This window comes from Oryza sativa, chromosome 7 (genome assembly GCF_034140825.1).
Source record: "Oryza sativa Japonica Group chromosome 7, ASM3414082v1".
Lineage (NCBI taxonomy): Eukaryota > Viridiplantae > Streptophyta > Magnoliopsida > Poales > Poaceae > Oryza > Oryza sativa.
In genome coordinates this window covers 26,477,105-26,504,715 of record NC_089041.1, presented here as the reverse complement: position 1 = coordinate 26,504,715, position 27,611 = coordinate 26,477,105, and the positions used below count along the sequence as shown (strand labels likewise).

Genomic DNA, 27,611 nt, shown 5'->3' with positions numbered 1-27,611 from the left:
TGTAGCACCTATATTTCTGTAGTAGTAGTGGTGGTATTAGTGCAGGTACAATAGCGGACTATTAGCCAGCTATAAATATATTTTAATAAGATAAAAAATGAGAGGGAAAAGCAGCAGGCTACAGATCTGTAGCCAGCTGCAGCACGAACTCCAAGACGCAATGTGTGTATAACAGGTGGGACCATATGCTAATAGTATACTAAGCAACTATTGTATGAATTGGCTATTAGATCGGTTATAGATAAATTGGAACTAGTAGTGGGCTATACTATTGAACTTGCTCTTATTAGTAGCTCAGTTGATGTACTATTACTTGTATGTATATATGTACTACTTTGCTCTTACTGTTTCTGTTGAAGAATTGGAGCTATCCATCTGAATGAAATCTAGTCCACAACTAGACAAAAACAAACTTTCTCAAGCTAGCTTTGTAAAAGAAAACAAATCTAAATCATGATTTTGCCCAAGTTGTTTGCATAGGTCCAGATAGAACAAGTCCTAGCTACCACCTCTCCACAGGACAGCTTGGAAGGCAGCTACTACAGCAATCAGCAATCCACTGTTCCAAGATCTTGATGTTGCATTGCTGATCCATGCATCATCAGTACACAAATTAATACACACACATATATATATGTATATCATTATAAGAAGTTAGGTTAAAAGTTCACCTCTAACCTTTGACTTGGCACAAAAAAGAAACACAAATAAAATCCCATATGAGTAGGTAAGCAAAGAGATGTGGATTGGATTGAGGGGGTCAAATGGGATTCCTCCCTTTGTATGAAATACATGCATGACCTGTTTATTGGATATGATTAATCACCACACCGATGAACTGAAAGCAATTGCATTGCATTATAAATGTACTGGTATGATTGACTTAAAAAATTAAAAGAGTTGTATGGGAGGTGTACGTAGAAGAGACTCCAGCTTGGCCAACAACAATTCCAGCTGTTGGCAGCATTAACTAGCCCTTTTTTAAGTCCTAATTAAACTAATCACACACACTATATGTACTCTGATCTTTCGGTGTGATGACTACTGACATGTGCAGTTTTATATGATTCCATGCATGTATTATTTGGGAAATTAATATGGTTGATTTGATCATCCTTGATCCGGTAACGGTGGTCTCTGTAGTGAGATACTCCATACAAATCATAGCACGCTATATATCCATGTATACTCTGCTACTATATTATGCTTGCTGCTTGCAGCCACAACTACACGCCATCTCAATTTTCATTTCTTACACACACACACATATATATATATATATATATATATATATATATATATATATATATATATATATATATATATATATATATATATATATATATATATATATATATATATATATATATATATATATATATATATATATATATATACACTTTAGGAAACTTTATCTCATCCGAATTTCAAATACTCTGTACGCGTAAATTTGTCTTCAAGGCTACTTTGATTTATTATTATTATTATTTTTTGCATGAAGTTCTCCTATGAATGATACATTTTGAAGTAGAATGCATGTTGGTTTGGATTACAGAAGTCGTGACCTGTCTTAAGTGGCAACCGGGAACCAACGAATTAACCAATTAATCAGCAGATAAGTTGCAACGTGGAGCATTCCTAGACCAATCATTCACATCAAATGGAAAAGAAAATTCAATGCTTAAACCAAAAGCTGATGTGTACCTGAAGAGCGTTCTTTCTCTGCATGCAACGTCAGCTTCACCGACAAACAGAGAGAGCCATACTGCTAAACTACCAAGAAATGTGAACTGAAGCTAAGCTTGGTTATAGTTGATTATTAATGACTATCCAATTAAGAGAGCATAGCCTGAAGAAATTCGCATGAAGCAACCAATATGTATATTTGACACTGCAGCAGTGACCCAAATAGTGCTAGCTGAAGGGTATCATCTTGCATCAGGGATTCGATGTTAATGCCCCAACCAAACGATTCGAATTGGACGGAACCTAATTTCATCTAATCCAAATTAAACCAAGTCAACACGCGTATTGTGTGGAGTGGCAAATATATATAGTCTTAATTCTCGGCTGATATGCTTACGTGAAAAAAGTTTTATCTGATGGGGTGTCTAATCAAGAAGAGGTTAAGTAAAGCAAGGGAGGTAGTAATTTTTAGTGGTAAAGACTATGAACGGACCATTCTAGGGATGAAAGCTATTGGTAAAAGACTAAGGGGGTGTTTAGATCCAGCGGTATAAAGTTTTAGCGTATCACATCAGATATTATATATGGTGTCGCATAAAGTTTTAGCGTGTCACATCAGATATTATATAGGGTGTCGCATGGGGTGTTCGAGCACTAATAAAAAAACTAATTACATAATCCGTCAATAAGCAGAGACATGGATTTATTAAGCCTAATTAATCCGTCATTAGCAATTGTTTACCGTAGCACTACATTATCAAATCCTGTAGCAATTAGGCTTAAAAGATTCATCTCGCAAATTAGTCACAATCTGTGCAATTAGTTATTTTTTAGCCTATATTTAATACTTCATGTAGGTGTTCAAATGTTCGATGTGACAGGGTGTAAAATTTTTGTGTGGAAACTGAACATATCCTAAAAGTAGTATGGTCTCGAGGCAAGTCTACACCATGCAGCGAGTTGTCATGTGGAAGGATACATGCGACTTTGGGGGACATGAATTCCGGCGTTGATTTTAGTTTTAGTCAGAGAGGCGAATCCAATTCAAAGTCAAAAACAAAGTAGCTAGTGTAAACTTTGGCATCGCAGTACTGGCTACATACTCCTATATACAAAGTACTCCCTCCATCCCTAAATGTTTTACGCAATTAATTTTTTTAAACATGTTTGACCATTCGTCATATTCAAAAAATTTAAGTAATTATTAATTATTTTTTTATCATTTGATTCATTGTTAGATATACTTTTATGTATATATATAGTTTTACATATTTCATAAAATTTTTTGAATAAGACGAATGGTCAAATATATTTTAAAAAGTCAACAGTGTTAAATATTTAGAGAAGGAGTGAGTATATATATATATATATATATATATATATATATAGTAGCATTACGACTAGCATGGTAGCAGACCGTGGGTTTGTTTGACAATTGGGATGCCTTTTCGTTGGCCTAACATCCTGCACAAGTCCAAGCTCGATCAGAATGCAGAAGAGATCCATTTCCTTCAACTTGCCGAAGCTATTCGATCGGCCGAGGCTTTGCAGTGTGCTGCCTGGTCTCTTGTTGCATCGATGCATACGTATCGATAGAAACCAACTATAAACTCATGTGAAAGGGATAAAGAAAAATGAGAAGTGCTGACTCTTATAAAAAATTAGGTTTACACATGCTTTAAAATATTTATATTAAATTCATAATGAGAGAAAAAAAAAGAGAGAAAAATATAATCAACTTAGCTTATAGTTAATCTATAATACGTGTTAGCTCTAGTATGAGCTATCTCAACTATTAAACTTACTCTATGCAAAGAAGAAAAAAAAAGTTAATTACTAGTACTCGGTATAAGAAGCCATGCCCATGCATCAACTTGCACAAGCCATCCCTCCAACTGTATTTTGCCATCCTACTTTGCACCAACGACGACGACTACTACTACTATATAGGAGTATTTATTTATACTGCCTACACTGTTGCTTCTTGCCAAGAATATTTGATCCGTGTGCCAGCACGCCCATTCAAGGGATTATATGGCAGTAGTACTACTCTCTCCCCGTTTCGAAATGTTTGACGCTATTAACTTTTTAGCATATGTTTGACCGTTCGTTTTATTCAAAAAAAATTAAGTAATTATTAATTCTTTTCCTATCATTTGATTCATTGTTAGATATATTTTTATGTAGGCATATAATTTTACATATTTCACAAAAATTTTTTAATAAGACGAACGGTCAAACATGTGCTAAAAAGTCAACGGTGTTAAATATTTCGAAACGGAGGGAGTATATTTGCTCGCGTTGCCCTGCAAGATGGCGGTCAGTCGGTCACGGTCTTTTAATTTGCTTGGTTAGTTTACAGCTCACATTACTAGCTAGCAACTACTCCCTCGGTTTCAAAATATTTAACACCATTGACTTTTTAGTATGTGTTTGACCATACGTCTTATTTAAAAATTTTAAGTAATTATTTATTTTTTCATATCATTTAATTCATTGTTAAATATACTTTCATATACGCATATAGTTTTACATATTTCATAAATTCTTTTGAATAAGACGAACGGTCAAATATATGCTAAAAAGTCAACGGTGTCAAATATTTTAAAACGGAGGGAGTACTTACGCATGACAAAATACAGTACGCGCTAGTCATCACCGGCCGTGGCTGAACTGAACAGCTCCCATCGCCTTGGCTTTGCTCGCTGCCACGGAACACAAGTGCGTGCGCCTCCTTTGTTCACAACTACTGTAGATGGTAGATGCGCGTTGCTTTGCTGGTCGGCCGCTGCTGCGCTCCGCGGTCGGAGGAACTGGGCCTAGTGTGGCTGTGGGTGACCGCTCGACTCGGCCCAGCCAGCCTTGCTCAGCCCGCGACGTACACGCTGCCAAGCCCAGTTTCCGCTAGCCTCTTGTCAGCCATCAATGGTGATTGTGGTCTCAATCCCATCGGAGTAGCCCGTACTCCGAAAAATCTGAATGATATTGAGTGGTGTTTGGATCTAATAAAATAAATATAAAAATTAAGTGTTTCACGTGGTAATAACATGTAATTAATTGAGTTTTAATTATTATAAACTTTGAAAATAGATTAATCTTATATTTTCGAACAATTTTTATATAAAAAGTTTAAAAAAGTACCACTTTTATCCAAAAGCTTATCCAGTTTTTATTGGAGAAAAGAACATGGCCTGAGTTTCTTTAGAACTGCTTTCGTTCTAAACCCCTGACTATAAAACCGAATAATATTGAGTTTCTTTTGGACGGAGGATATATTTAGAGACCTCTAGCTACTTGTGGAGTTTTTGCACCATCAAGCAATCCATATTCTTAACCAGATTATGGGATCATGTAGCTATAGAATTCAGAAAATAAATTATAAAGCCAAAAGCCGAGTTTTTCAACATTTTTAGATTCTCCTGAAATGACTACCAATTAGATGTTTCTTTAGCTCCTGTAAACAGGGTCTCATGCTGTAACTGCTCCAAGGTTCGACCATGCCAGATCCCCATCCACCGCACAACCATATCAAAACGTTTTCTACAGAATCCACAGCAAAACAACACACAAAGCAAGAACAACTCCAAAGTGAGCAGAATTCACCGGCGTTGTAACTTAATATGTTTGCAATCTTCCAGGAAAGGCGTAATGACACAACATTTGCCAAGTTATTGATACCACTACAGCACGACAGTAACATATGGTTCGCAAAGCCATAGCGACTACAAGTTGAAGATTACCGGTAGCTCTAGACCTCATTCACTGACAGAGAGCGACCTCTCTCTCCGTGTGGATCCACCACCGTATCCTTCCTCGACCGGGCTCCTGCTCCTTGATCTGCTCTCAACTGGTGAGTAAAGAAAAACAGGAATGCGATCTCTATCCTTAATAGCAATATCTAACATTGAGCAAATAACAGGTGGTAAATTAAACGTATCTGTAGATGCAGGTGAGTAGTATATACAATGTAAATTACCTTGAGAAATTGCCAGGCTCACCTTATGCTGGGGAGACACTACCAGGGATACAAATGATATCTGGGGCCAATTCCCTCATGGTTCCAAACTCCGTCACACCATGCACTTCTCTTTTTATCATGTCAACAGCTAGAACATAAGCCTTGGGATGCATGAATTCGGCCCTGGCAATCAGGTAAACAATATTCGGAGGAAGCATGCTGGGAGTGGGTTGAGAAACCCAGAGGTTCTCCAATTTCCAATCTGCGTTGGTGGACACACTCTTGCTGTCCTGTGATGGCTTCTTCCGCAGCAGTTTGTACTCCAGCAGTTGCATACGCATCTGCTCTTTCAAGATGATGATATCTGCGTGGACTGGCATGCAGTCGTTCTTCCAGTCGTCGAAGGAATTGCTCATCTTGAAGTTGCTTGACACTCCAGCTATCAAACCAGAAGGAGGGCCTGCCACTTTCATCTTCATCAGGAAGCCGTGTGCAACTGACATCCAAATCGACAAACCTGAGGCAGGGGCGGCCGTCCGGCCTGTTGATGAATGTAATGCGGCGAAATGGCTTTGGACATCCAAAATGATCAGAGCTAATCTCACCATCAGGTTTGAACAGCACCCTTGGCAAGGGCAAAGGTACACCTCGGAGGACGGGATCCGGGGAGAGTATGTCGCAGAGAAGAATGCCCCGCCAGAGATCGACCCAGCCCATGGTGCCGCCTTCACCACCAATCGTAATCACGGTGCTTGGGTAATGGCTCAAGAGGCGACGAGCGTTCCTGGGGATTTTGATTGGGAAATCTTGCTGTGGATCCTTGAGAACCACCTGGGTGGATGCCCATCTCCCGATATCCGAGTGAAATACGTGGAGCGCGAACACGCTAGGGTTGGGCGTGGGCACCAGCGCGGCGACGGAGCAGCGGGCACTCGTACGGAAAGGCCGGGGCAGGAGGCCGACGACGTCGTCGTGGAAGGAGAGCGGCGCCGGGTTGGTGATCCTGTAGAGCGCCCGGCCATGGACGTTGTAGACGAAGTAGTCGAAATCCTCCATGGGTATGCAGAAGCGGTGACGGGAGCGGATGACGACGCGGAAGAGGATGAAGCCTCTCACCATGCGGATGATGCGTGGAGCCTCCGAGAAGGCGGCGGGATCCGAGATGTCGGGGCTGTACACGTACAGGGTGGAGGGGAGCGGCGGCGGCGCTCTCCAGAAGGAGGCCACGAGTCGCTCGAAGTTCCTGGTGAAGTCGACGGCGGTGGTGTGGTTGGGTTTGTTGCCGATGTAGGCATGGCCGTCGAGCAGGACATCCTCCTCCTCATGACCGCTGCAGCTGCCGACGGTAGCCATGCTACCCTCAGGGATCGACGATCAAGGGTTGATTGCTGTCGGTGGCGCCGCCGGAGGAGAGGAGAGAAGGAAGGCCAGCTGCTAGGCGGATGGACTCGACTCGACTCGACTAATAATAATGGGCCTGAGAAATCGTTCGGCCCAGTAACGTTCCAATGCTGCCCACGGTTTGCTTCTTTTTTCGTTTGTTTTTGTAATTAATTCCTATACTTTTTTTTACTTTCAATGTATTCAAATAAAATAATAATAGTTGACTTATAGTTTCCCAAAAAACTAATCCAACTATTTGCAAACAAATACTCAACATTTACATACAAGTATTAGGCGCTTACCTTAGCTTAGGGTCTGTTTAAATCCCCTAGCAAAGCATTTTACCCTATCACAATGAATTTTTAGCCACATGCATCTCTATCTCTACTCTACTATTATAAAAATATTATAAAAATTGAAAATGTTTTTGCCGGTATTTTGGTACGTCATTCATGTTTGAATCAGTTTTAATTTTATGTTTATTTTAATCTATATCTTTACTAAAAAGGAAATTTCTGTCATCCGTAAAAAAGAAAGAAAGAAAAGTTTAACTCAAAAAGGTAGAAAAAGAAAGAAAAAGTCCAGTCCGACTCAACGAGAGATTAAAAAAAAGAAAAAAATCGTAAAAAAAACTGGCTGACTCCCATAGAAAAAGGAAAAAAAATAAAGTCTCCCAGTAAAAAAAAAAGTCCGCTTGTTTTTTTTGGCACCAGTATTTTTTTCCTTTTTTTCACACGAAAGAGTTTTTTATGCGCACACGCTAAGGATTTTGATTTTTTTTGTCCTGTTTTTTAATCCGATATGTTCACCGCTCGCCTTCGGGGGCTTTTGGTTTTTTTTTTGTCAATTTTTTTTTTGTCGCCGGCTTTTTCTCCGGTGCGCTTTTTGTTTTTCTCATCTGGTTTTTTAATCCAATCGGTTCGCCACACACGTCCCGAATTGAACCCTAGCGCTTCGCCGCCGCCACATCGATCGTGCATTTTTCTCCTCCAATTTGATTGTAAAAATCGATTCCCCACTCCTCTCTCATCATTTTCTTCGTGATTTTCCCTCCGATTCGGCTTTAATTCGCTGGATTTAATTTCCGTTTAATAGTTACTGATGATGACAGCGATCTTCCCCGGTAGTTTTTATCCCGAGTTATACGCTTTGATTTTGGGAAAAAAAGGGGAAAGAATAGATCGAGTGGATAAAAACCCTCAACAATTTTGGCTGATCGAGAAAGATTCGACTTGATTTGATGGGGATATTTGCTCCGGCAACCGTACGGGTATGGGACTATCTTCGGGAGGTTGAAGATGTAGTTGGTAGTCATCTTCTCGGGAATGGGATTAATTATACTCGGGAGGTTGAAACTGTGCGAGTTGGGATTACGGCTCCACTTGTGATTGGGTCGAAGGGAAGCAGACCAAATAGAGGGAGGTGCCGGACTAGCCTAGGCTAAAAAGGAAGGAGTGCTTTAGGCTGAAAACACTGGAAAATTTTCATGAAATTTTTTAATTATAATCTATAGCGATCCCAATGTTAGAATTTCCATTAATACTTTCAATTGTAATATACAGTGATCCTAATATTTTAATTTATTGCTCAACTCTTTATATATCACTGAAAAAACGTCTTTACCCGTTGTAACACACGAGCATTTTTTTCTAGTTAAGTATTAAATATAGGCAAAAAAACGAATTACACAGATTGTGTGTAAATTGCGAGACGATTCTTTTAAGCCTAATTGCTCCATGATCTGACAGTGTGGTGCTACAGTAAACATTTCATAATGATGGATTAATTAGGCTTAATAAATTCGTCTCGCGGTTTATAGGCGGAATCTATAATTTGTTTTGTTATTAGACTATGTTTGATACTTTAAATGTGTGTCTGTATATCCGATGTGGCAACAAAATTTTTCAGCCCTGAATCTAAACATTGCATTCCGCTTCTTTACATTGCATTCCGCTTTGTACCCCCTACCCACGTAACCATCTCCAAGTGCGGGAGTACCATTGTATGCTATCCTCCGTTTTATGATATAAGACTTTTTAGTATTGTCCACATTCACATAGATGTTAATGAAAGTAGACGATGCTAGTGAAAGGGAGAGAGGATTATTGTTGTTGTTGCTGTGGTGCTGCCGCCGCAGTCCTATAATTCACAACTCGTTTTACTCATTATCATTGAACAGATCCAACGGTCTAAATCATCTAGCGTGCAATCCAATCCAGATCATCCACCTCGATCCGGCTTGAATAGTTGAATGAATCAATCAGCTTCAGTTCAGGCAGCCACAAATCGTCCGCTCCATTGGCGAGGTGATCGTGAGATCGCGGCCACTGCAGTGCAAGTGCAGTGAACTTGACTAGTTAGTGCGCCCGACCTAGCTGGCGTGGCAACGACTTGGTTTAAGGCTTATCGGTGCTGCGACGTCCACATATGGCATACCGCTGCTGCTAATCAGATACTCAGATCGGCTGTTTCTTTAGCTCCTGTAAAAGGGTCTTATGCTGTAAATGCTCCAAGGTTCGACCATCGTGCCAGATCCCCATCCACCGGGCAACCATATCAAAACGTTTTCTACAGAATCCACAGCAAAATAAGCACAAAGCAAGAACAACTCCAAAGTGAGCAGAATTCACCGGCGTTGTAACTTAATATGTTTGCGATCTTCCAGGAAAGGCGTAATGACGCAACATTTGCCAAGTTATTGATACCACTACAGCACGACAGTAACATATGGTTCGCAAAGCCATAGCGACTACTAGTTGAAGATTACCGGTAGCGCTCTAGACCTCATTCACTGACAGAGAGCGACCTCTCTCTCCGTGTGGATCCACCACCGTATCCTTCCTCGACCGGGCTCCTGCTCCTTGATCTGCTCTCAACTGGTGAGTAGGACCTCTCCCTCATCCTGCGCCTTGCATACCGAGGCGAAGGAGACCTGCCAAGACAGACATGTTTTCAAGCGTGTCATTGTGAAATGCAACAGTAGTTTGAAGCTGGTAGGCTGAAGCATGAAGACAGAAAGAGCGTGTGCGCATATATACCTTGAGTAGCTCGGGCTGCGGTAAGGCGAGCGGCCCCTTGGAGGAGGAGAGTATCGCGGTGACCTAGAGTACCTTTGGTCATAGGAACGACCTCTGCTGCCACTGCAGATTGTGCAAGCAGATAAGTGAATAGAGCAGCGAGTTTATGCATTTGCGCTAGGGAGGATGGGACAACGAACCTTATTCTGTCGCGAGATCTCATCTCAGAAGGCTTCTTTCTGTTCTCCTCTGCAAATACAACAGCTACTTCCCTGCCCAGAATAACCTGCCCGTCCATGTAGTATTTTGCATCGGCAGCATCATCAGGATCGTAGTACTGGACAAATCCAAATCCACGCGGTTCACTGAAAAGGACAAAGAAATGGATGTCTGAATAAAAGGTTTAAAACAGTCTTACTTAAAAATGGCAGTGGTTCTGTTTTCAGCTATGCGACACCCAGCAAACAAACAAATTCACTTATGAAGCTTTTCATGGTTGTACAGCATTGAATACAAATTAAGTAAAACAAGAGTGTGCACTCTGCTTCTGACCTTGCACCTGTCAGATTATAAATATAGACTTCAAACACTTCATGACTTTGAACTATCTCTTAAACCCGTAATTACATTTCTTCTCTTCATCTGTAATATTTATGTTGCACATCTCTTAACTTGCAACTCTCAGTCTCTTCCCTTCTCTTCAACAGACTTGAATCACTAAAGACTTGTGTCTTCACAAACTTGTTTTCACTGTTAATCCCAAGTGGATGACAGAAGTATTTTAATGTCTGCTAGTAAAACTAGAACACACTTTTTTTTTAAAAAAAAGGAGAGTTCGCAGAGTGCACTTTTTATGTCAATGTATAAATCCCAGCTATAAATTTTAAGTAGTCTCTGCTGGTGTAAATGCTAATTAATACTTCATCCGTTTCACAATGTAAGACTTTCTAGCATTGCCTACGTTCATTTAGATGTCAATGAATCTAAACATATATATATGTGTTTATATTCATTAACATCTATATATATGTGGGCAATGCTAGAAAGTCTTACATGGTGAAACGGAGGGAGTACTAGTCTACATACGGTGCCTTACCCGCTATAGTAATCTCTTGGAATATATATGTCTTTGAGACGACCAAATTGTCCGAATGGCCGACGAAGGTCCTCTGGCCTGCATACATAATGTACTGTGAGTTAAAAGGGCTAAAGAGGAAAGATGGAATTCCAGTTGCAGTACATACAAGAATCATAACCAAGAACATAATGAAGCTTCAACTAAATGTCTGATTTCCTCTTCAGGAATGCATTTAAATTTGATGCCAATTATTCGCGCCAAATTTCCACGGGCACACAGAAAAGCATGCAGCATGCAGCTCAAAGACATACCTATTCTTTTGGCCGCTATAACCGGCTTAAGACTGGAACTGGAATTTTATAAATATTGAAATTTATCACTCCAATTACCAATGTAGTAGCACCAAGTGATAATTAAAGAACACATATAGGCTCACAAAACCATCTTAGCTCAATAAGCAGAGCGTCACAAAAGAAAGAACTTGAGAATGCCACAGATGCGTAACCGTACAATATTTTGTAAATATGTCGAGTTCAACAACAAAGTATAAATTTCATACATGGCACATCTACAAGTTGTGCGCTCGCAATTACTAGCCACAGGAAATTTCAAGAAATTTTACCGGCAGTCCCGACGAAGATTCCTGACTAGAAGACTGGTCGGGAGATCTCTACCACGTCCACCATAACGGTCACGGGGAATTGGGCTGCTGGCCCTTCTCCGATAGCTTCTTGGAGGTGGTGATGGGCTGTAACTGTAGCCTCTCCCCATATCAATCTAGAACAACAAACAGCATAAGATTAGAAAAAGAAAAGAAAATAAAACTAGCAGTAAACAAATGTAATAGCGTTAATACACTAGCAATAATAATAAACAGGAAGTAATCAATTGTCTCAAGAGCATAGCGCAAGCATATTCCCTCTAATCGAAATTAAGTCCATGGCTTAAACTATTTACAGAAAGTAAAAAGGTAGAAATTAATCGAGCGCTTCAGAGTACAATCACCACACAGCCGAATAATTGCAGAGAACTATACAAGTCTATACTACCAAGGCGCCAACTAACAACACTAGTTTCCGCATAGAATTTCAGCGTTTGTTTTTTGAAAACGAGAATTTCAGTGTGTAAGTACGCAGCATCACAGTGCGAGACCACAAATTCACCAAGCATCACGACCAAATCATCCCAAACCCCATCCAACCGCACCTAACGAACTAGTAGATTAAAGACGCCCCTAGAGCCACCACATAATCAACTACAGCATCGATCCGGATCATTATATAACCAAAATCACCCAACGAATTATGTTACTGCTCATAAACACACCTCTCCTAGGGTTTAGGCTTCATCCCGGAGATCAAACAGGAAACAATCTCACCATCACAACCGACCTAGCAGGCGATTACAGCGATGGAATCACGCTTACCGCGAGCGAATCGGATCAAAACGGAGGGGCTCGAGCGGAGGGAGGGAATGCTTCTTCGGTTCGTCTCGTCTCGTCGCATCGCGTTCGCCTCTGGAGTTTTGGATTCTACCGCTCTAGAAGCTTCCGGACGAGCCCCGAATCGGCACGGGAGAGCGCACACGCGTGGCGGCGCCTGAAGGCCTTTTATGATGGGGACGCGTGGCGTGTTGGCCGTCGGATCGTGACACGTGTCCACGAGATGACGCGGTTGGACGGTGCGAGTGGCGACGTCGTTGTGTGGGCCGCGAAGTTTGTCATCGGCTCGTGGGCCTAGCCTTTTCTCGGCCCTGAAAGGTAGGAAACCGAGGCCTTTCCATCCATTTTCTTCTCTTTTTCCTGTTCTATTATTGATGTTGTATTGGGTGATTTTGAAACCCTTTTGAAAGAAATTTTGGGTAATTTTTGTTCATTGAATTCTTGAATTTGATCTCCTCCTAAGTAAGTTGAATAAATGGATTTGTGGATTGTGAGAAGCTGACCTAAGACAAAAGATTTTTTGCAGTAGTAGTACATTAAAAAAGCAGGCATTGCATTCCATCCCTCTTCAAGGGCTAAGGCTTATCTACCTAACATTTTTTCTTGTTTCCTGCACACGATGATAACATTTCCTTTCTGTTGATCTGTCATTCGTGATTTGAGTAGCTATATGTAAATAGGTTTGATGTTGTTTGACAATATCACCAGCATAGCTATTCTCATGCTTACAGTTCATCTAACCAGCTTTCCTGATCAGGGTTCAGAGGTTATATCCAAAGTTTTATTCAGAAGAACGCAAAAGGAACATTCAAGATTAGCATCCATAATATTTATGAGTAGTACGACTAGTACATTAAACAAGCTCTAGATTAGGATCAACACAAGTGATCAAAGTGATGGGGATGAGAAAGCCCTGGAATGGTCCGAACCCAATGTGTGTAATCCACCGATTGGCCTTAGCTGATTGTGACTCCGTTCATGTTTGATGTGCTAGTACCAACCACCTGTGCCACTATCTGTCCTCCACATGTACACTCCATAGGCGTATGGACGTATGGAACAAAAGATAAGATACAAAGATGCATGGAGAAGATTATAGTTAAAACTGAAAGCTGTACATCACTATCATTTGGTAATTCAGAATTCAGAAGTGAATATGGACATGGAATCTGCAGTACTACTTGTGCGGTAGCAGTCACTGACAAGTGGGTCCGGTACCCCGATCGGACGTATTAGTGGCTTAAACTGCACCAGCAGTAATACGAGAATCTTGTCGGTGAATATGGGTAAGGTTGTTCTTTTTCTTCAGAATAGAAAAAAGGCCATGCACTCATGCAAACTAAATGAAAAGATGACTGAGCATGCATGATCTTTATGCGAAGCATGTGAACAATTGATCTGGGAAGAGCAGTTGGAACTTTACAAAACTTACGCTTTAAATTAAACATTATTTGTTGCAAAAAAAATTTATGGTACCTTTTCGAATTTCTTATGAAGATACTGTTACTTGTGCTTGGTGGTTGCTTGTTCTTCAGAGTGGAGGTGGCCGGCAGGGAAAGTGTAGCTGAGATAAAGGCAGGTTGATTGATCATTAGTGTATCATCAAAAGAATTTAGCATGCACATCATCCACTCTCGGGGTGATCACTGATCAATGATCATTGATCAAAAGTAGCACCACAAAACAGTGATCAGTCTATGTTTTGTGTTACCTTTAACTCCCTTTCTGCCTGTTTGGTCCACTCAACATTACTCCATATATTCCCCGCAAAAAAAAACATTACTCCATATATGATAGGTCATTTAAATTCAGAAAAATTCAGTAGTATTTCTTCATATGAAAATAAGAATTTCAGTAGTAGTATCCTGCAGCACACTGAAAAGAACACACACCATATATAGCGACAAAATCAATCACACACACCGTCCATAAACACAACAGAAAAAGAAAATCTGCTGGGTTTTTTTTTCTGCCTACCAACTACTCTGCGTTCCTCTGAAGTCTGAACCATTACACTATCTCCTTTCTCTCTCTCTCTCATATAATCTCTTGGCAGTATTAGTATTAGTGCCGAATTGCACCTCTTCTAATCTGTTTCCAAAGCAAAATTACAGCCAAATCGCTCCTCTTCGTATATACTTAGTGCCAATAGAAGGTAGGAAAGACCACATATCCAGGTTTCCTTGCTAGGCTCTGCTCATATCCCGCAAATTGAGGGTTCAGACTTCATAAGTTCGAGCTCTGTCCACAAGAAAGGAACAAGAGATTGTTCTTGGCAGTTGGAAGAAGCTAAGAACTTGGCGAGTTGGTGGCCAAGGTATGATTCTTTTCAGTATCCTGTTCTAAGTTCTAGAAGAGTTGTGCTCTCGAAGCAATTCTGATGCTCCTTTTATCCTTTTCCTTCCCCTTTTCTTGATCTGAATTTAGCCTGTTTTTCCTTTCCAATCATCGGTCTTTTATTTGAGCTAGATTTCCCAGTTCCTTATATCTTTGGCCTTCTGTTGGCGCCTTTGTCGATCAGCTCTTCTCTGTTCTTAAGTTCTTGGCTTTCTTCTCCGATACCCTTTGATTTTTCCCTGAAAATATTTGCAGTGTGTTCCCAACAGCATGATCAACCTGTTTCAGTTAAGGGTAGACAGAGCATGATCTTTCGTTTCCCCTTTCTTTAACAGTCAGATTTTCAGTCCAAAACCGGAGAATTATATATTAGAAGTCCACCACCTTTGGTTTCTTCTGTAAAGAAATTTACCGTTCTCCTAAAGAAAGAGAGAAATTTTACCTTTCTTTTTCATTGGATCACAAGCTAACTCAAGCGAGCTGAATAATATATTACTGAAGATTTGAATTGTGCCAAATTCGGTCATCTTTAGTGCTATTGCAAGAATTGGTGAAAGAAAGGTGCATACCCCCATACCTTTGTCCTGATACAAAAAGTAGAATCTTTTGATGTGCTATGAACAATTAAGTGGTCATGTAGCTAGATGCTTCCGTTTTACCAACAATCCACAGCTTTAGTTTCCACGGGCGGTTCCATGTTATTGCACCCAGAATTTCCGGTTTGCTCCTTCTCCATTCAATGGAATTGGCGGCTCGCCGATTCGTTCAAAAAAAAATCCAGTTCATGTTTCCAAGTTATGTCAGGATAACTTGAACTATAATTAAACAATTAGCGTCTTAATGACATAAGTTCGTGCCGACAGAATCATGTCACTTGATAGTGAGTCAATAGTTAGGGACTGAAATTTCGTCCCTGACATGACGCAATTCATTATATTCCCTCTCCCAAAGACGTACCTTACTGGACTTCTGTTGTATTATAGTGCGAATATGCAGTTTGGTCCGAAAGCATCAAGTTCTATGTTCATGGTCCCGATTCTTACATTGTCTATGCTACATCTCTGAATTCATTGAGAGAATATATACATTGTTCTCTGAAGAATTCAGAGACGTATACATCTCTGAACTTTGAGGCAGTGCTCATCTACTTTTACGACTTTGTAGTTTGTAGTACTAACCTTATTATTGTTACAGGTGCTCTTGGAGGGTTCTTGGAGCAGTACAATGTTGGCCAAAAGATTGAAAAGATGCAGCATTCTTCTGTTCGCCTTTCTCCTCGCAGACGCATCCGGTGTGTAGTGTAGCTATCTCGCTTTCTTTTTCTCATTTATTGAGATTCCTAACGACACCTTTGAAATGCATTGCCAATTTGATACGAAGTTGATCAACTGTTTGTGGATGACTTTTAAGCTGCAAAATATCAAAAACTTTGCATGGGAAGCTTTGCTTAGCCCGGAATTGCTTGCCATCCTTTTCATGTCTCCAGTGAAAAATGATCAGGCTGCCACTTACTGCACCTGACTGAAATTACTACTAACTTTTTACTAAACCTGAAGAATATCTGAATATACAGCCCACTAGTCAGAACTCTACAGCATGATAAATGCACTACCTTTTCTGAATCTGAACATGGATTACTAGTTTCAGATGATGGTTGTAGATTGCTACGGTACTACTACCTCCGTCCCTGAATATTTGACGCCGTTGATTTTTTTAAACATGTTTAACCGTTCGTTTTATTTAAAAAATTTAAGTAATTAATTCTTTTCATATCATTTGATTCATTGTTAAATATACTTTTATATATGCATATAGTTTTATATATTCTATAAAAGTTTTTAATAAGACGAACGGTCAAACATGTTTTAAAAAAGTCAACGGCGTCAAATATTTAAGAAAGGGGGAGTATTTGTTATCATGTCTTTTTTTTTATTATAGACTATGTGCATCTTAATTCTACAGATACTGAGAGTTTATGTTAAGAGAAATTATATTATCTTGATTTTTTTTAAAAAAAAAGTTTCCTTGTTAAACTTTTCAGAACTCATCTCATAAAATCTTTACAGGGAGTCTTCTTGAGAGCAGCGGCGGCCAGGCCGAGGCGATCGGTCCACAGATCTCCCCGGCGACAGAGGGCGAGGGCAAGAGGCGGTCGCTGGCGACGGGGATGTTCTGCGTGGCGCTGCCGAACGCGGACCCGACGGCGCTGCAGGAAGGGCTGAACTGGGCCTGCGGCCAGGGCCACGCCAACTGCGCGGCGATCCAGCCGGGGGGCCCGTGCTACAAGGCGAACAACCTGCCGGCGTTGGCCTCCTACGCCTACAACGACTACTACCAGCGCAACTCCGGCGCCGGCGCCACCTGCAGCTTCAACGGCACCGCCACCACCACCGCCACCGACCCCAGTAAGCCACCCATCAGCCGGATTGAGATACCATGGCCATGTTTAGTTCCCATACAAAAATTTTACACCATATCACATGAAACGCTCGAACACCTACCTGAAGTATTAAATATAGGCTTAAAAAAATAACTAATTGCATATATTACGACTAATTTGCGAGACGAATCTTTTAAACCTAATTGCTCCATGATTTGACAATGTGGTGCTACAGTAAACATTTGCTAATGACGGACTAAATAGACTTAATAAATTTGTCTCGCTGTTTACTGACGTATTTTGTAATTAGTTTTTTATTAGTGCCCGAACACCCCATACGACACCCTATATAATACCCGATGTGACACGCCAAAATTTTACACCCCTGTAACTAAAGGGCCTATTCGGCAGGCCAACTGCGACGGCTGCGAATGCAGCTGCGCACAGTGAGTGCGGCATTGTTCGCAGCCACAGCCCGGGCAACCGAACAGGCCCAAACATCCTCTATACAGTCAAAATGCACGATGCCTTTGTCACATGATCCCTTGGCCCACATGTCAGGAAACAAAGTCACATGACTTCGACTGCAGAGGATCTTGATCCCCATCAACCTATGTTAACCTGTCCAATGTCTGCTAAATTCAGTTTTTTTTTCTTCTTTTTTTTTTCCTACTCAAGATCTTTTGCTTTATATCGACTAACAGAAAAACACTAAAGAAATTTAAAGGAGAACAACAATTACAAATGGAAAAGATTCTAGTTGCAGGTAGTGGCGGCTCCAGAAAATTTTCTTTGGGACTCCACGCTCCAAAATTTCATAACACCGAAAACTCAGTTTACATATGCAAATTTTGCTCAAATACTCCAATAAAACTAGCATTTTAGCTTAAAACTTACAAAAATACAATATAAACAGTTTAATGTGTCATGCCTATAGCATAGATTTGGGCTAATAGATCAAGTTCTTTTTTTCTGAAAGATTGGCTGTCTTTTTCTGTCCTCTGCATGCTAAATTACTGAAGAACTAGCAATGTTCAGAAAAATTTCTAAATCGTGTTCGAAATTTGGGCTCTAATTCTTTCGTGGTTTCAGGTTCAGGGCAATGCGTCTTCTCAGGAAGGTGAGCATTTTTCCTCTTTCTCTCGGGCAACATTCTCTGAAAGTCTGAAGAAATCTGTCAACCATTTGCTCAGTCTCGCTGACATAATAGCACATTGGCAGCTCCATGGCCGGAGGCACCACGCCGGCGGCGAACGCGCCGTCCGCCGTCGGCCCGTTCACGCCGGGGTTCGGCAACGGGTCGTCGCCGACGTTCCCGGGGACGGGGAGCCCCGGCGGCGCGCTGACCCCCTTCGACGCCGCCGACAGCGTCATGTCCGGCGCTCGCCGGGCGCTCTGCGCGCTGCTGCTGGCGTCGCCGATCTTCCTCTCCCTCGTTCTCTGATCAGCAGTTCAGCACTAGTTGGAGTTTGTCCATGTAAATTATGCATATGGCATTATGTCATTCGTTATAAATTCACTCACCAGAGAGAGTCAGTGACGACTCAGGAGTCAGAGTCACCTTGACATGTTTTATTCCCGAGTAAATGACCAGTGTTTATATGTCAGATGTCAGATTGGATCATGAAATTATTTTATTTAGACCATTTTGTGGAATCCTGGTGTTCTTGGTCCAAATCTTTTGATGCTAAACACAGGAAATCTAAAAATGAATCTTTCTTTTCCATTTTTCTTTAACGACTCATATTCGGACAGGTACTTAAGTAATTTAACATTACTTAATTTCACATTACAAAATTACATAGTCCAACACACTCTATATTGTGGATATATCCTTCGCAGAAAATTCTAGTATTATTTTGCAAGAATTGATCTTCCCACGAGCAAAATGAATCATGTAGTATATGAATCAAATTTTGATGAAATTTTGGCCAGGTTTTCAGATATCCATGCTTCAGGTTTCTCTGTCAGCTGTGGAGTTCACCTTCCCCGTTGCGGCGGCGGCGGCGGCGGCCTTCTCCCGCCGGAATCTCTGGAAGTCGGCGACGATGCCGACGTCGACGTCCTGCTTCATCTTCTCGGCCAGTCTCTGCAGCACCTGCACCGCCACAATCTTCAAGATCGCCAAGAAACCAAAATTTGTGGCCCCGCCGGCGTTGGCGAAGAACCGAAGATCTTACTGTAAGATGAACAATTGACATATGTGATTATTAGTTTTGATAATTGGAGATTATTATCGAAGTGGTTTTGGAGATAATTGATTTTCAGGTGATGAACAGGGTTTACTGTTTTGTCGGAGCCGGTCAGACCGGGCGGTGGTTGCCGGTCAGACCGGCTCATGTGTAGCGGTTAGACCGGCCGACACTGTGTTGGTTTCGGTTTCGGGTTGTTTCTTTGGATATTCGTGATTGTTTCATGGTTATGGCTTCTAGATAGATACTATACGTATGTAATACTGTTGTTTGCTACTAATGAGTCAAGTTGGAGATAGTTTGGTCTAGGAATATGGTTTATTTGTTTATTTCATGTATGGGTGACTCGATGCCTCGGGAGAGTATTTGCGGTGATGGACCAGGAGTCGGCTTGGTGGTAAGACGATGTCCGTGGTGGTCAAATATCATGCGGGATACTAAGGCTAGAGTTGATACACGTGGTTGATGGAGATTCCATATGGCATACGATGGAGGTATTGTGTGCGTATGGGATGCGGAGTCGAATTTGGAAGGAGTCCAAATTTGGTACGATTGGTTATGTAAAGTTTCTTTCTTGTACTAGAGGGTTTCCTAAGGTGTTTAGGACTCTTAGTATGAGTTTGGTTCGTGGCTTTAGGCTGCCTACCTCATGTATAAATAGAGGGGGAGCATGAGTCTTCCCGGTATCGCTTTGTATCGCTTTTGTATAGCTTTTGAGAGCTAGTTTAGTTAGGGTTTCGAGTTTAGTCGAGATTTTTGTAAGGAGTGCTGTTGGTGCACTTTGTAAACACGGATAGAAGCAATAAAGTTGTCATCTACTTTGAGAGTTCTTCGATTTGTGTTTCACCAGGTTTCGGCGATCTAACCGGCATCTCAGCGGCGGTCAGACCGGCGGCATCGCGGCGGTCCGACTGACGGCGTAAGGGCGGTCAGACCGGCGGCGGCGACAGCAAGCGGCAGCTGATCAGGCGGTCAGACCGGAGTTCCAATCTCGGTCAGACCGGTGGCTTTCAGACGGTCAGACCGGCACGACTACCTCGGTCAGATCGCGATCCATCGATTTCGATGGTAACTTTTATTTCCGTTAAAAGTTTTTGGTTTTTGGGTATTTCAACCATTCACCCCCCTCTGGTTGGCTTAATTCTTGTGGTTCGATCCTACACTTACCGACTCGGCGACGCCGCGCATGACGGCGCCCGGCACGAGGCGCATCGGCGGCGGCAGGACGCAGCCGATGGAGATCTCGAGGTGGCCCCTCAGCCGGCAGGCGCGGCGGCCGCGGCTCCTGTCGGCGTAGAGCGACCCGCGGACGCCGAGGTCGAAGCTCGCCGGCGCGTAGTCGCGCTCCAGCCCACGCAGCTCCCACTCCGTCTGCGCCGCGCCCTCCGGCCCAAACAGACAAACAAACAAACACATGGCGCGCACACGGTTCAACGGCTGCTGCACGAAGCAGAGATGTGTAAATTGGGGATGGATTTTGCTAGTCCATGCGTACGCACGATTCGGAGGTCGAGCACGCCGTCGCGGTGGCGCAGCTGCATGACGACGACCGGGTGCACGGTGAGGAGGAGGAACTGCAGCGGCAGCATCTGGACTCTCCACTCCTCCTGCACGCACGCACGCACACAGGATCAGCTTAGCTTCATCGTCGTCGCCGCCGGCGAGGTCGTCGCCGGCGAAGTGGTTTGGTTTGCTTACGTCGCTGAGGCGCTGGCTCCTGCTCTCGTCGGGGAACATGGCGCGGAACACGCGGGCGCGGTCGAGGAGGTACTCGTCGAACGACACCTGCACCGCGCTCGCCGGCATGAATTCCGGTCATCTCGTCGCATCAATCCATGGCGATGCAGAGATCGAGGAGGGGATGCGGATTTACCCCGGTGGGCTCGTAGAGCGGCATGTCGGTGGAGATGCTGGAGGAGTAGGAGACGGCATCCGACGACGACGACGGCCGCGCGTCCGCCGCGCCGGCCTTGGCCGCGACGGCATGCCGCCGCGGCGCCCTCCTCCTCCTCGCCGCCGCAGGCCACCACTCGGTTGGGCCTCTCGCGCGGACCTGCGCAGGGGCGACCGAACAACGGCGAGCACTAACACCACGGCTCGCCGCCGTCCATGGCCGGTGCCCGCCGCGAGCGGTGCTCGCCGCAGCTGCGGCGGCGGCGGCGGCGGCGGCCATGGCTGCGCCACCACCAACCTACTACCTAGCCTAGCTCACCTAGCAAGCTAGTAGCTCGCGTAGACTGATCAGTGATCACTCGTTTCCCCCACGTGACGGGTCGGGACAAGGGGGCACGTACGTTACGTGGCCGATGAATTGTGACCTCACGTTCGTAACACGATTGCGAAGAGCAACGCGACGTGTCGGATCGCCGAGCCGTGTGTCGGTCGGATAGTCGGATTTGTCGTTATCCGACCTGATCAGGTCCAAGTCCGACCGACCAACCAGAGGAGAGCGGTGGGTCGTGACGTCTGCACCCAACCATTGGAGGCTCGGAAGCCTTTGCCTGTCGCCGCCTGCATTCGCTTTTCCTTCTCTTTGATTTTTGTAATGTAGTGGACACTTTTTTCAATGAAAGCATTTAACTGAATCAAAGTAAATAAAGAGAAAAAAAATAGATTACTGTGTCTAATTTGCATTTTTTTCATCAGTGAGAATAATTTGCCAGAACGACTGCCGATTACATAGTATAGCCAACTGTTAGCTCTAAATCACCTATAGTCAAACTTAATAGCCAATTTATATAATAGTTACATATAAACATATACTATACTATTAATACATGGTCTCAGCTGTCATACACACGTTGTGTATTTAAGTCCGTGCTATAGCTGGCTACAAATCTATAGTCTGCTACTTTTCTCTCTTATCATTTATCTTTTTGATATGTGTTTATAGCTGGCTTATAGTCTCCTTTTGGAGAGTGAAATGAAGGATGAAGAAATTCGGAGCATTCTTGGGCCGATTGAAATGGTAGCGATCCAGATATGGTGGACCTGAATTGAGCCCGCGCAGTCTGTCCGATAACCAGGCCGAAGCGCGTAGTGGGCCCAGACTGTTCTAAAACGGACAGCATTTTCTGGAGGAATAAGTTCATCTGAGGTCCCTTAACTTGTCAACGAATCCGATTTTCGTCGGTCTCTCAACTATCAAAAATGGTGCACTCAAGGTCCCTCGGTGGTTTAGATGGCGGTTTTGGCTGACGTGGCGCCTACGTGGCTAGTTTGACTCGGTCTTCATCTGACGTGGCATTGACGTGGTGCTTACGTGGCAATTCGATCCAAAAATAATAATAATACCCATGCGACCCACATGTCAATTTCACACACAAATTAATAAAAATGGTGGGACCCACGCGAACCCCACATGTCATCCTCAATCCCCTCCTCTTCTCTCTATCCCTCCTCTCTCTCCCCTGCACTGATAGGTTGTTCCCAGCGGCGGTGGGGAGCAGCGGCACGGGAAGGGGTCGCTGCCTCGCCGGAGTAGCGGCGACGGCGCCTGGCGAGGAGGGAGCCGCGGCAACGAGGAGGCGTAGTGGCGGGGAGGCAACTATATGCTGCATGGCGCTAGTGCCGCTCTCCTCCTCCTCCTCGGCGGTCCCGGGGCCGGGAGCTCCCACGGGGCCCTCGTTGACGGTGGCCGCGGCCGGGGAGATGGTGGCAGCGGCGGCGGATGGCTCCTCCGATGACTCAATGGAAGGGCTTATCACTTCCTCCGCCTCGACGTCGGGGCCTCCTCCTCCTCCTCCGGCTCCTCGCTCGTGTCGGGTGCAGACGCTGCCGACGTGGCGGTCGAGTCTTCATCTTTTTCTTCTTCCTCCACAGGGGTGGCGGCTGCTGGCTGCACCTCCTCTGCCTCGTCAACCGCCTTCCGCCATAGCCGCCACCTCTTCCACCGCTGAGGAATGCCGCGGCTCCCTCCTCGATCGCTGGCCACCTCCCGTCGCTCCTCCCTTTCTTGCCGGGCGTCGTCGGTCGTCGCCAATAGCTTCAGTGTGTCAACAAGAAGTAACAACAAGAAGAGGGCATACAGAACAAGCTGCGCACAATTTTCCTGGGTTACCCGGGAGCCGTTGTCATTTGAGTGGTTCAAAGGAGTGATGAATGAGGTTGCTGAAATGGACAAGGATAGGCCAGCAGTATATTGATAGTGTTGGTGATCAATTCGTTATGCAATTTCGACCAGGGTGTGTCATAGAGCTGCACAAGGATGCGCCGTGCGCGGACAACTCTGTTGTCGATGGTGCAAGCTCTGAACCATGCCTCCTCATTGGGACTTTGGGAGCGAAAGGAAGAAGGAGATAGAGAGGAGGCTGGCACCGAGGTCCGTAAGCACGACGCGGTCGGGGGTACACGAGCACGTGGAGGATGCCGCCGCGATAGTGCATGGTGGGGGACTGGGGGACAGCAACGAGGCCTCAACGCCGCCGAACACCGCATCGCGCTTCGCCCATTCATTGGTCTCCGACGAGAAGACGTCCAAGGTGATGCCGATTCCCGCCGCCGCTTCGGCCGCCGTCGCCCTACTCCGCCCGTCGCCCCGTAGGGAAGAAGAGAGAGAGGAGAGTGGGAAGACGAAAGGAGAGGATAACATATGGGGTCCACGTAGGTCTCACCATTTTATTATTATTTTGTGTGTGAAACTGACATGTGGGTCCTACGGGTTTTTTTATTTTTCCAGATCGAATTGCCACGTAAGCGCCACGTCAATGCCACGCCAGATGAAGACCGAGTCAAACTAGCCACGTAGGCGCCACATCAGCCAAAACCACCATCTAAACCACCGAGGGACCTTGAGTGCACCGGTTTTGATAGTTGAGGTACCTCTTGTATTTGGTTTTCGGTTGAAGGACGAAAATCGGATTCGTTGACAAATTAAGGGACCTCAAATGAACTTATTCCTTTTCCGGATACCCGCAATGACGAAAGCGCACTACAAAAAGCGGAAGTCTAATCTTACATCATCCTGCGCCTCTGCCCTCTAACCGGATAAGCAACTAGTAATAGCTAAATACAGTGATTAGATTGCACACGAGTAACTGGTTAGCTTAAGTTGACTTGTAATTACCTCTAAGTTGAATCATCGTAGCCAAATCGGGGAGCATACGTGCATTATCCCTTTGATGAAATTTTCTTTAACCTGATCTTGGTCAACTCTTTCGTCTAAGCATATATACTTTGTGAGCAATTATATAGTCACGCCCCGTTATTTTGATCAATTCGCGTCATCCTCTAGTGCATAATGATTATCTCAAGTGGCACCCGTAAATCGACGATTCCGATAAAAACAATCAAACAATAGATTATCTGGCAAGTAAACATAATGCGTCACTGATAAGTATAGGTCGTAATCCAGAACAGCGCTTAAGATTAGAGTTTTTTTTTATTATTTTGCTAATGAAATCGCATTGGAAGTTCAGAATAGAACACAAGTTGTAACTTGTCAGTGTCGGTGTCATTTTCCGCCCTGACAAATACTGGTATCGCTGTCACGGCCTAAAAAAGACAAAAATGAAAAGGATATTAGAGCAAGCATAATGATGAGCTATAAATTTACTTTTAAACTTACGTCAAGAAGAGATATATAAAAAAAATGAAAAATATTTGCTCTTATATAAAAGCTAGCTTAATATAAACTCTAAAATAAATACATTAAATGCATAAATAAGAGATAGATAGATTAGAAAAAAATTACACCCAACCTTATAGCTAATGTGTTATATACGTTGTTTTAATAATATGAAGTGGGCTCTTAAGAGAAAGGGGATTAGTACTAATAGCGATCTTGCAGAGATCACAGAGTCCACAAAGAGCCGAAACATGTCAAAATCCATGTGCTGTATAGTACTAGCAGCAGCACACGGAATCAATCAATCCAAGCGACCCAACGGCCAACGACGATGCACATTGCCGACCTGATCGAATCATTAATTGCCTTTTGCTTATTGGAAATAAACTGATAGCCTATCTGACTCACACAGAATATATTATCAGTAGCATTAAGTGTGGCGATGCATTATGCTCGTATCGTATCAGGCCCCATTGAAAAAGAAAAAAAGCACGCGACTCTTTTTATGTATAGAAAAAGAACCCAACTTTAGTTTATTCCAGGCAAGTGAGGACAGTGAAGTGACACCCTTTGCGAATATACAGTACGGAGTAAGCTGCAGCCAGAACAATTGCCTGCCCGTTGTAGCACAGAAGTGACGATCACTTTTGCGTGCACCGTAGGAACCACGAAGGGTCAGTGCTAACTACCCCTCCATAAAAAAATATCGGATTGACACTTCATAGTAATAATATGAATATGCACAGAAACTAAGATGTATCAATATCCGATACTATATTGGTTTTTTATACATGGAGCCAATAAATTTTTAGAGGTAAGATAAATCAAAATACACACCTCCTCCATCCTAAAATTTATCAAATTTTAGTATTTAAAATTTGTTCCAAATATAACAACTTATCCATCATCATTCTCTTATCAAACAATCACACCTCCATCATCCAATTTTCTTACATAGCTTCACTTCTTAATCAATCACAATATTTCACCATTAAACTTTACTTTTTTTTAAATAACCGTATCAATCTCTAAAAAATATATATACTAAGCGGTTATTATGAAAACTATTGGAGTATTTTGAAATTATATGATAGCACTACGGTTCCAATGTTGATAAATAAACTGATTCAACAGTTATTTTCAAATTATTATCAATTGCTGAATCAGTTTATTTGTTCAACGCCTCAAAACACACATTTTTTTTTAAAAAAACACTAATTCTATTGTACTCATTATTTGTAAGTTACTCCCTCCATTTCAAATTGATCTACATATAGATTTTTTAAGGTTATTCCTAAATGATCTACATATTTGTGTTCATTTATTAAGTCTATTCTTTATTTGTGCATTAGAGTAAATGGACATTGATGCATGCATCCATGCACACAAGTATTTATAACCCACATGTAATATTTTGATTTGCTATTGGCTAGAAAATAGTGGGGATGGTGTATGCTTAGAGTTTGTTGCTAGAGTAAATATAGTATGAAAGAATTATTAGTTTTTCTTGGTCTTGGTGTATCTATGAAATATGTAGATTAATTTGGAATGGAGGGAGTATCTGTTAAACCCATCTATTTAAAATATGTAATTTATCCCTACCACAAAGTAGATAATTCACAAAACAATCTTCTTAATAATCTGCTTCAAACTGAGCATCAGATAATCGGTTTCTTCTGCCATGATTTATAAATGAAATGTTGCCCATGCAAATGATGGCATTAAACAATACACTAATACAGTGTATGATTCCACCCATAAATAAAGCTCAAAATAAACGGGGCCATATTATGTCTGTTACACCTTATTCCGTGGCGTGTGTTTGGCAAGTTTCAGATGGGTCCGGTATTCTGGTTCGATGAACCGGCCAGCCTGGCACACGACAAGTGGGCGTCGGTTAAGCTAACCAAAACGCCCAAGCTTTTACTTACCCCTGTGATTAGTCTCGCTAACTACGCTGTCATGGAGAGAGATTAGTCATATCGGATAGCTAACTACGTATTTATAGCTAGCTATAGCACGAACTATAAGATGTAATATGTGTCTGATAGATGGGACTATGTACAATAGTATAGATATATGTTTATAGGTAACTATTGTATCTATTAGCTATTAAATTGACTATAGATGATTTGGAACTAGTGGTGAGCTATACTACTAGCTTCATATCATGTCGATTTAATAGCTAATTTATACAATATAGTTGTCTATAAATATATATTACACAATTAATATCTGATCCTATCTATCATAGATACATTGTGTCTTAAGTCCGTGCTACAGTTAACTACAAATATATAGTCCGCTGCTTATCTTTCTTTTTTTTTTCTTTTATCTCCTCGATATATAGTTATAGCTGGCTTATACTTTGTTGTTGTACCTGCTATAAGTTTATAGTACTAGTTGGCTATAGTTCATTACCCCTGTGATTAGTCGCTAACTAAGGTGTCGGGAGAGAGAGATTAGTCAGATCGGATCGGATCCGATCGCTCACGCGCCCCGAGACACCCTCCGAATAAAAATCCCCCGAATAGTAGGATTCCAGAAAGCCGCGACCGCGAGAGGTCAGAGGA

General features: G+C 42.8%; 4 protein-coding genes across 12 annotated transcripts; 1 reads left to right on the top strand and 3 right to left on the bottom strand.

Annotated features, from left to right (window-relative positions):
- Positions 1 to 5,275: 5,275 nt before the first annotated feature.
- LOC107276807 (uncharacterized) lies at positions 5,276 to 7,080 on the bottom strand. Of its 5 annotated transcripts, none has more exons than XM_015791613.3 (3): positions 6,250 to 7,080; positions 5,663 to 6,161; positions 5,276 to 5,533 (listed from the first exon to the last, which is right to left on the bottom strand). In XM_015791613.3, exons 1-2 carry the CDS (start codon positions 6,995 to 6,997, stop codon positions 5,686 to 5,688), a joined length of 1,224 nt encoding a protein of 407 aa, XP_015647099.1. In that variant the 5' UTR covers positions 6,998 to 7,080; the 3' UTR covers positions 5,276 to 5,533; positions 5,663 to 5,685. The 5 variants fall into 5 exon arrangements, with proteins under 5 accessions (XP_015647099.1, XP_015647098.1, XP_015647100.1 ...); XM_015791612.3 differs by having other exon boundaries at positions 5,685 to 6,161; XM_015791614.3 differs by having other exon boundaries at positions 5,276 to 5,523; positions 5,685 to 6,161.
- A 2,563-nt stretch (positions 7,081 to 9,643) lies between these two features.
- On the bottom strand, positions 9,644 to 12,706 carry LOC4344009 (serine/arginine-rich SC35-like splicing factor SCL33). 2 transcript variants are annotated; one of them, XM_015791622.3, is made up of 6 exons: positions 12,549 to 12,706; positions 11,745 to 11,899; positions 11,141 to 11,218; positions 10,245 to 10,409; positions 10,066 to 10,167; positions 9,644 to 9,959 (listed from the first exon to the last, which is right to left on the bottom strand). In XM_015791622.3, exons 2-6 carry the CDS (start codon positions 11,891 to 11,893, stop codon positions 9,812 to 9,814), a joined length of 642 nt encoding a protein of 213 aa, XP_015647108.1. In that variant the 5' UTR covers positions 11,894 to 11,899; positions 12,549 to 12,706; the 3' UTR covers positions 9,644 to 9,811. The 2 variants fall into 2 exon arrangements, with proteins under 2 accessions (XP_015647108.1, XP_025883010.1); XM_026027225.2 differs by having other exon boundaries at positions 12,449 to 12,571.
- Positions 12,707 to 14,614: 1,908 nt separating this feature from the next.
- LOC4344008 (glucan endo-1,3-beta-glucosidase 4) lies at positions 14,615 to 18,936 on the top strand. The gene is made up of 5 exons (XM_015791620.2): positions 14,615 to 14,880; positions 16,095 to 16,191; positions 16,967 to 17,305; positions 18,373 to 18,400; positions 18,502 to 18,936. The coding sequence occupies exons 2-5, from the start codon at positions 16,125 to 16,127 to the stop codon at positions 18,722 to 18,724; spliced, it is 657 nt and encodes a 218-aa protein (XP_015647106.1). The 5' UTR covers positions 14,615 to 14,880; positions 16,095 to 16,124; the 3' UTR covers positions 18,725 to 18,936.
- A 47-nt stretch (positions 18,937 to 18,983) lies between these two features.
- Positions 18,984 to 21,726, bottom strand: LOC4344007 (uncharacterized). 4 transcript variants are annotated; one of them, XM_066312260.1, is made up of 5 exons: positions 21,346 to 21,726; positions 21,171 to 21,257; positions 20,968 to 21,079; positions 20,640 to 20,843; positions 18,984 to 19,459 (listed from the first exon to the last, which is right to left on the bottom strand). In XM_066312260.1, exons 1-5 carry the CDS (start codon positions 21,643 to 21,645, stop codon positions 19,248 to 19,250), a joined length of 915 nt encoding a protein of 304 aa, XP_066168357.1. In that variant the 5' UTR covers positions 21,646 to 21,726; the 3' UTR covers positions 18,984 to 19,247. The 4 variants fall into 4 exon arrangements, with proteins under 4 accessions (XP_066168357.1, XP_066168358.1, XP_015647105.1 ...); XM_066312261.1 differs by having other exon boundaries at positions 18,984 to 19,378; XM_015791619.3 differs by having other exon boundaries at positions 20,972 to 21,079.
- Between the last annotated feature and the right edge of the window lie 5,885 nt (positions 21,727 to 27,611).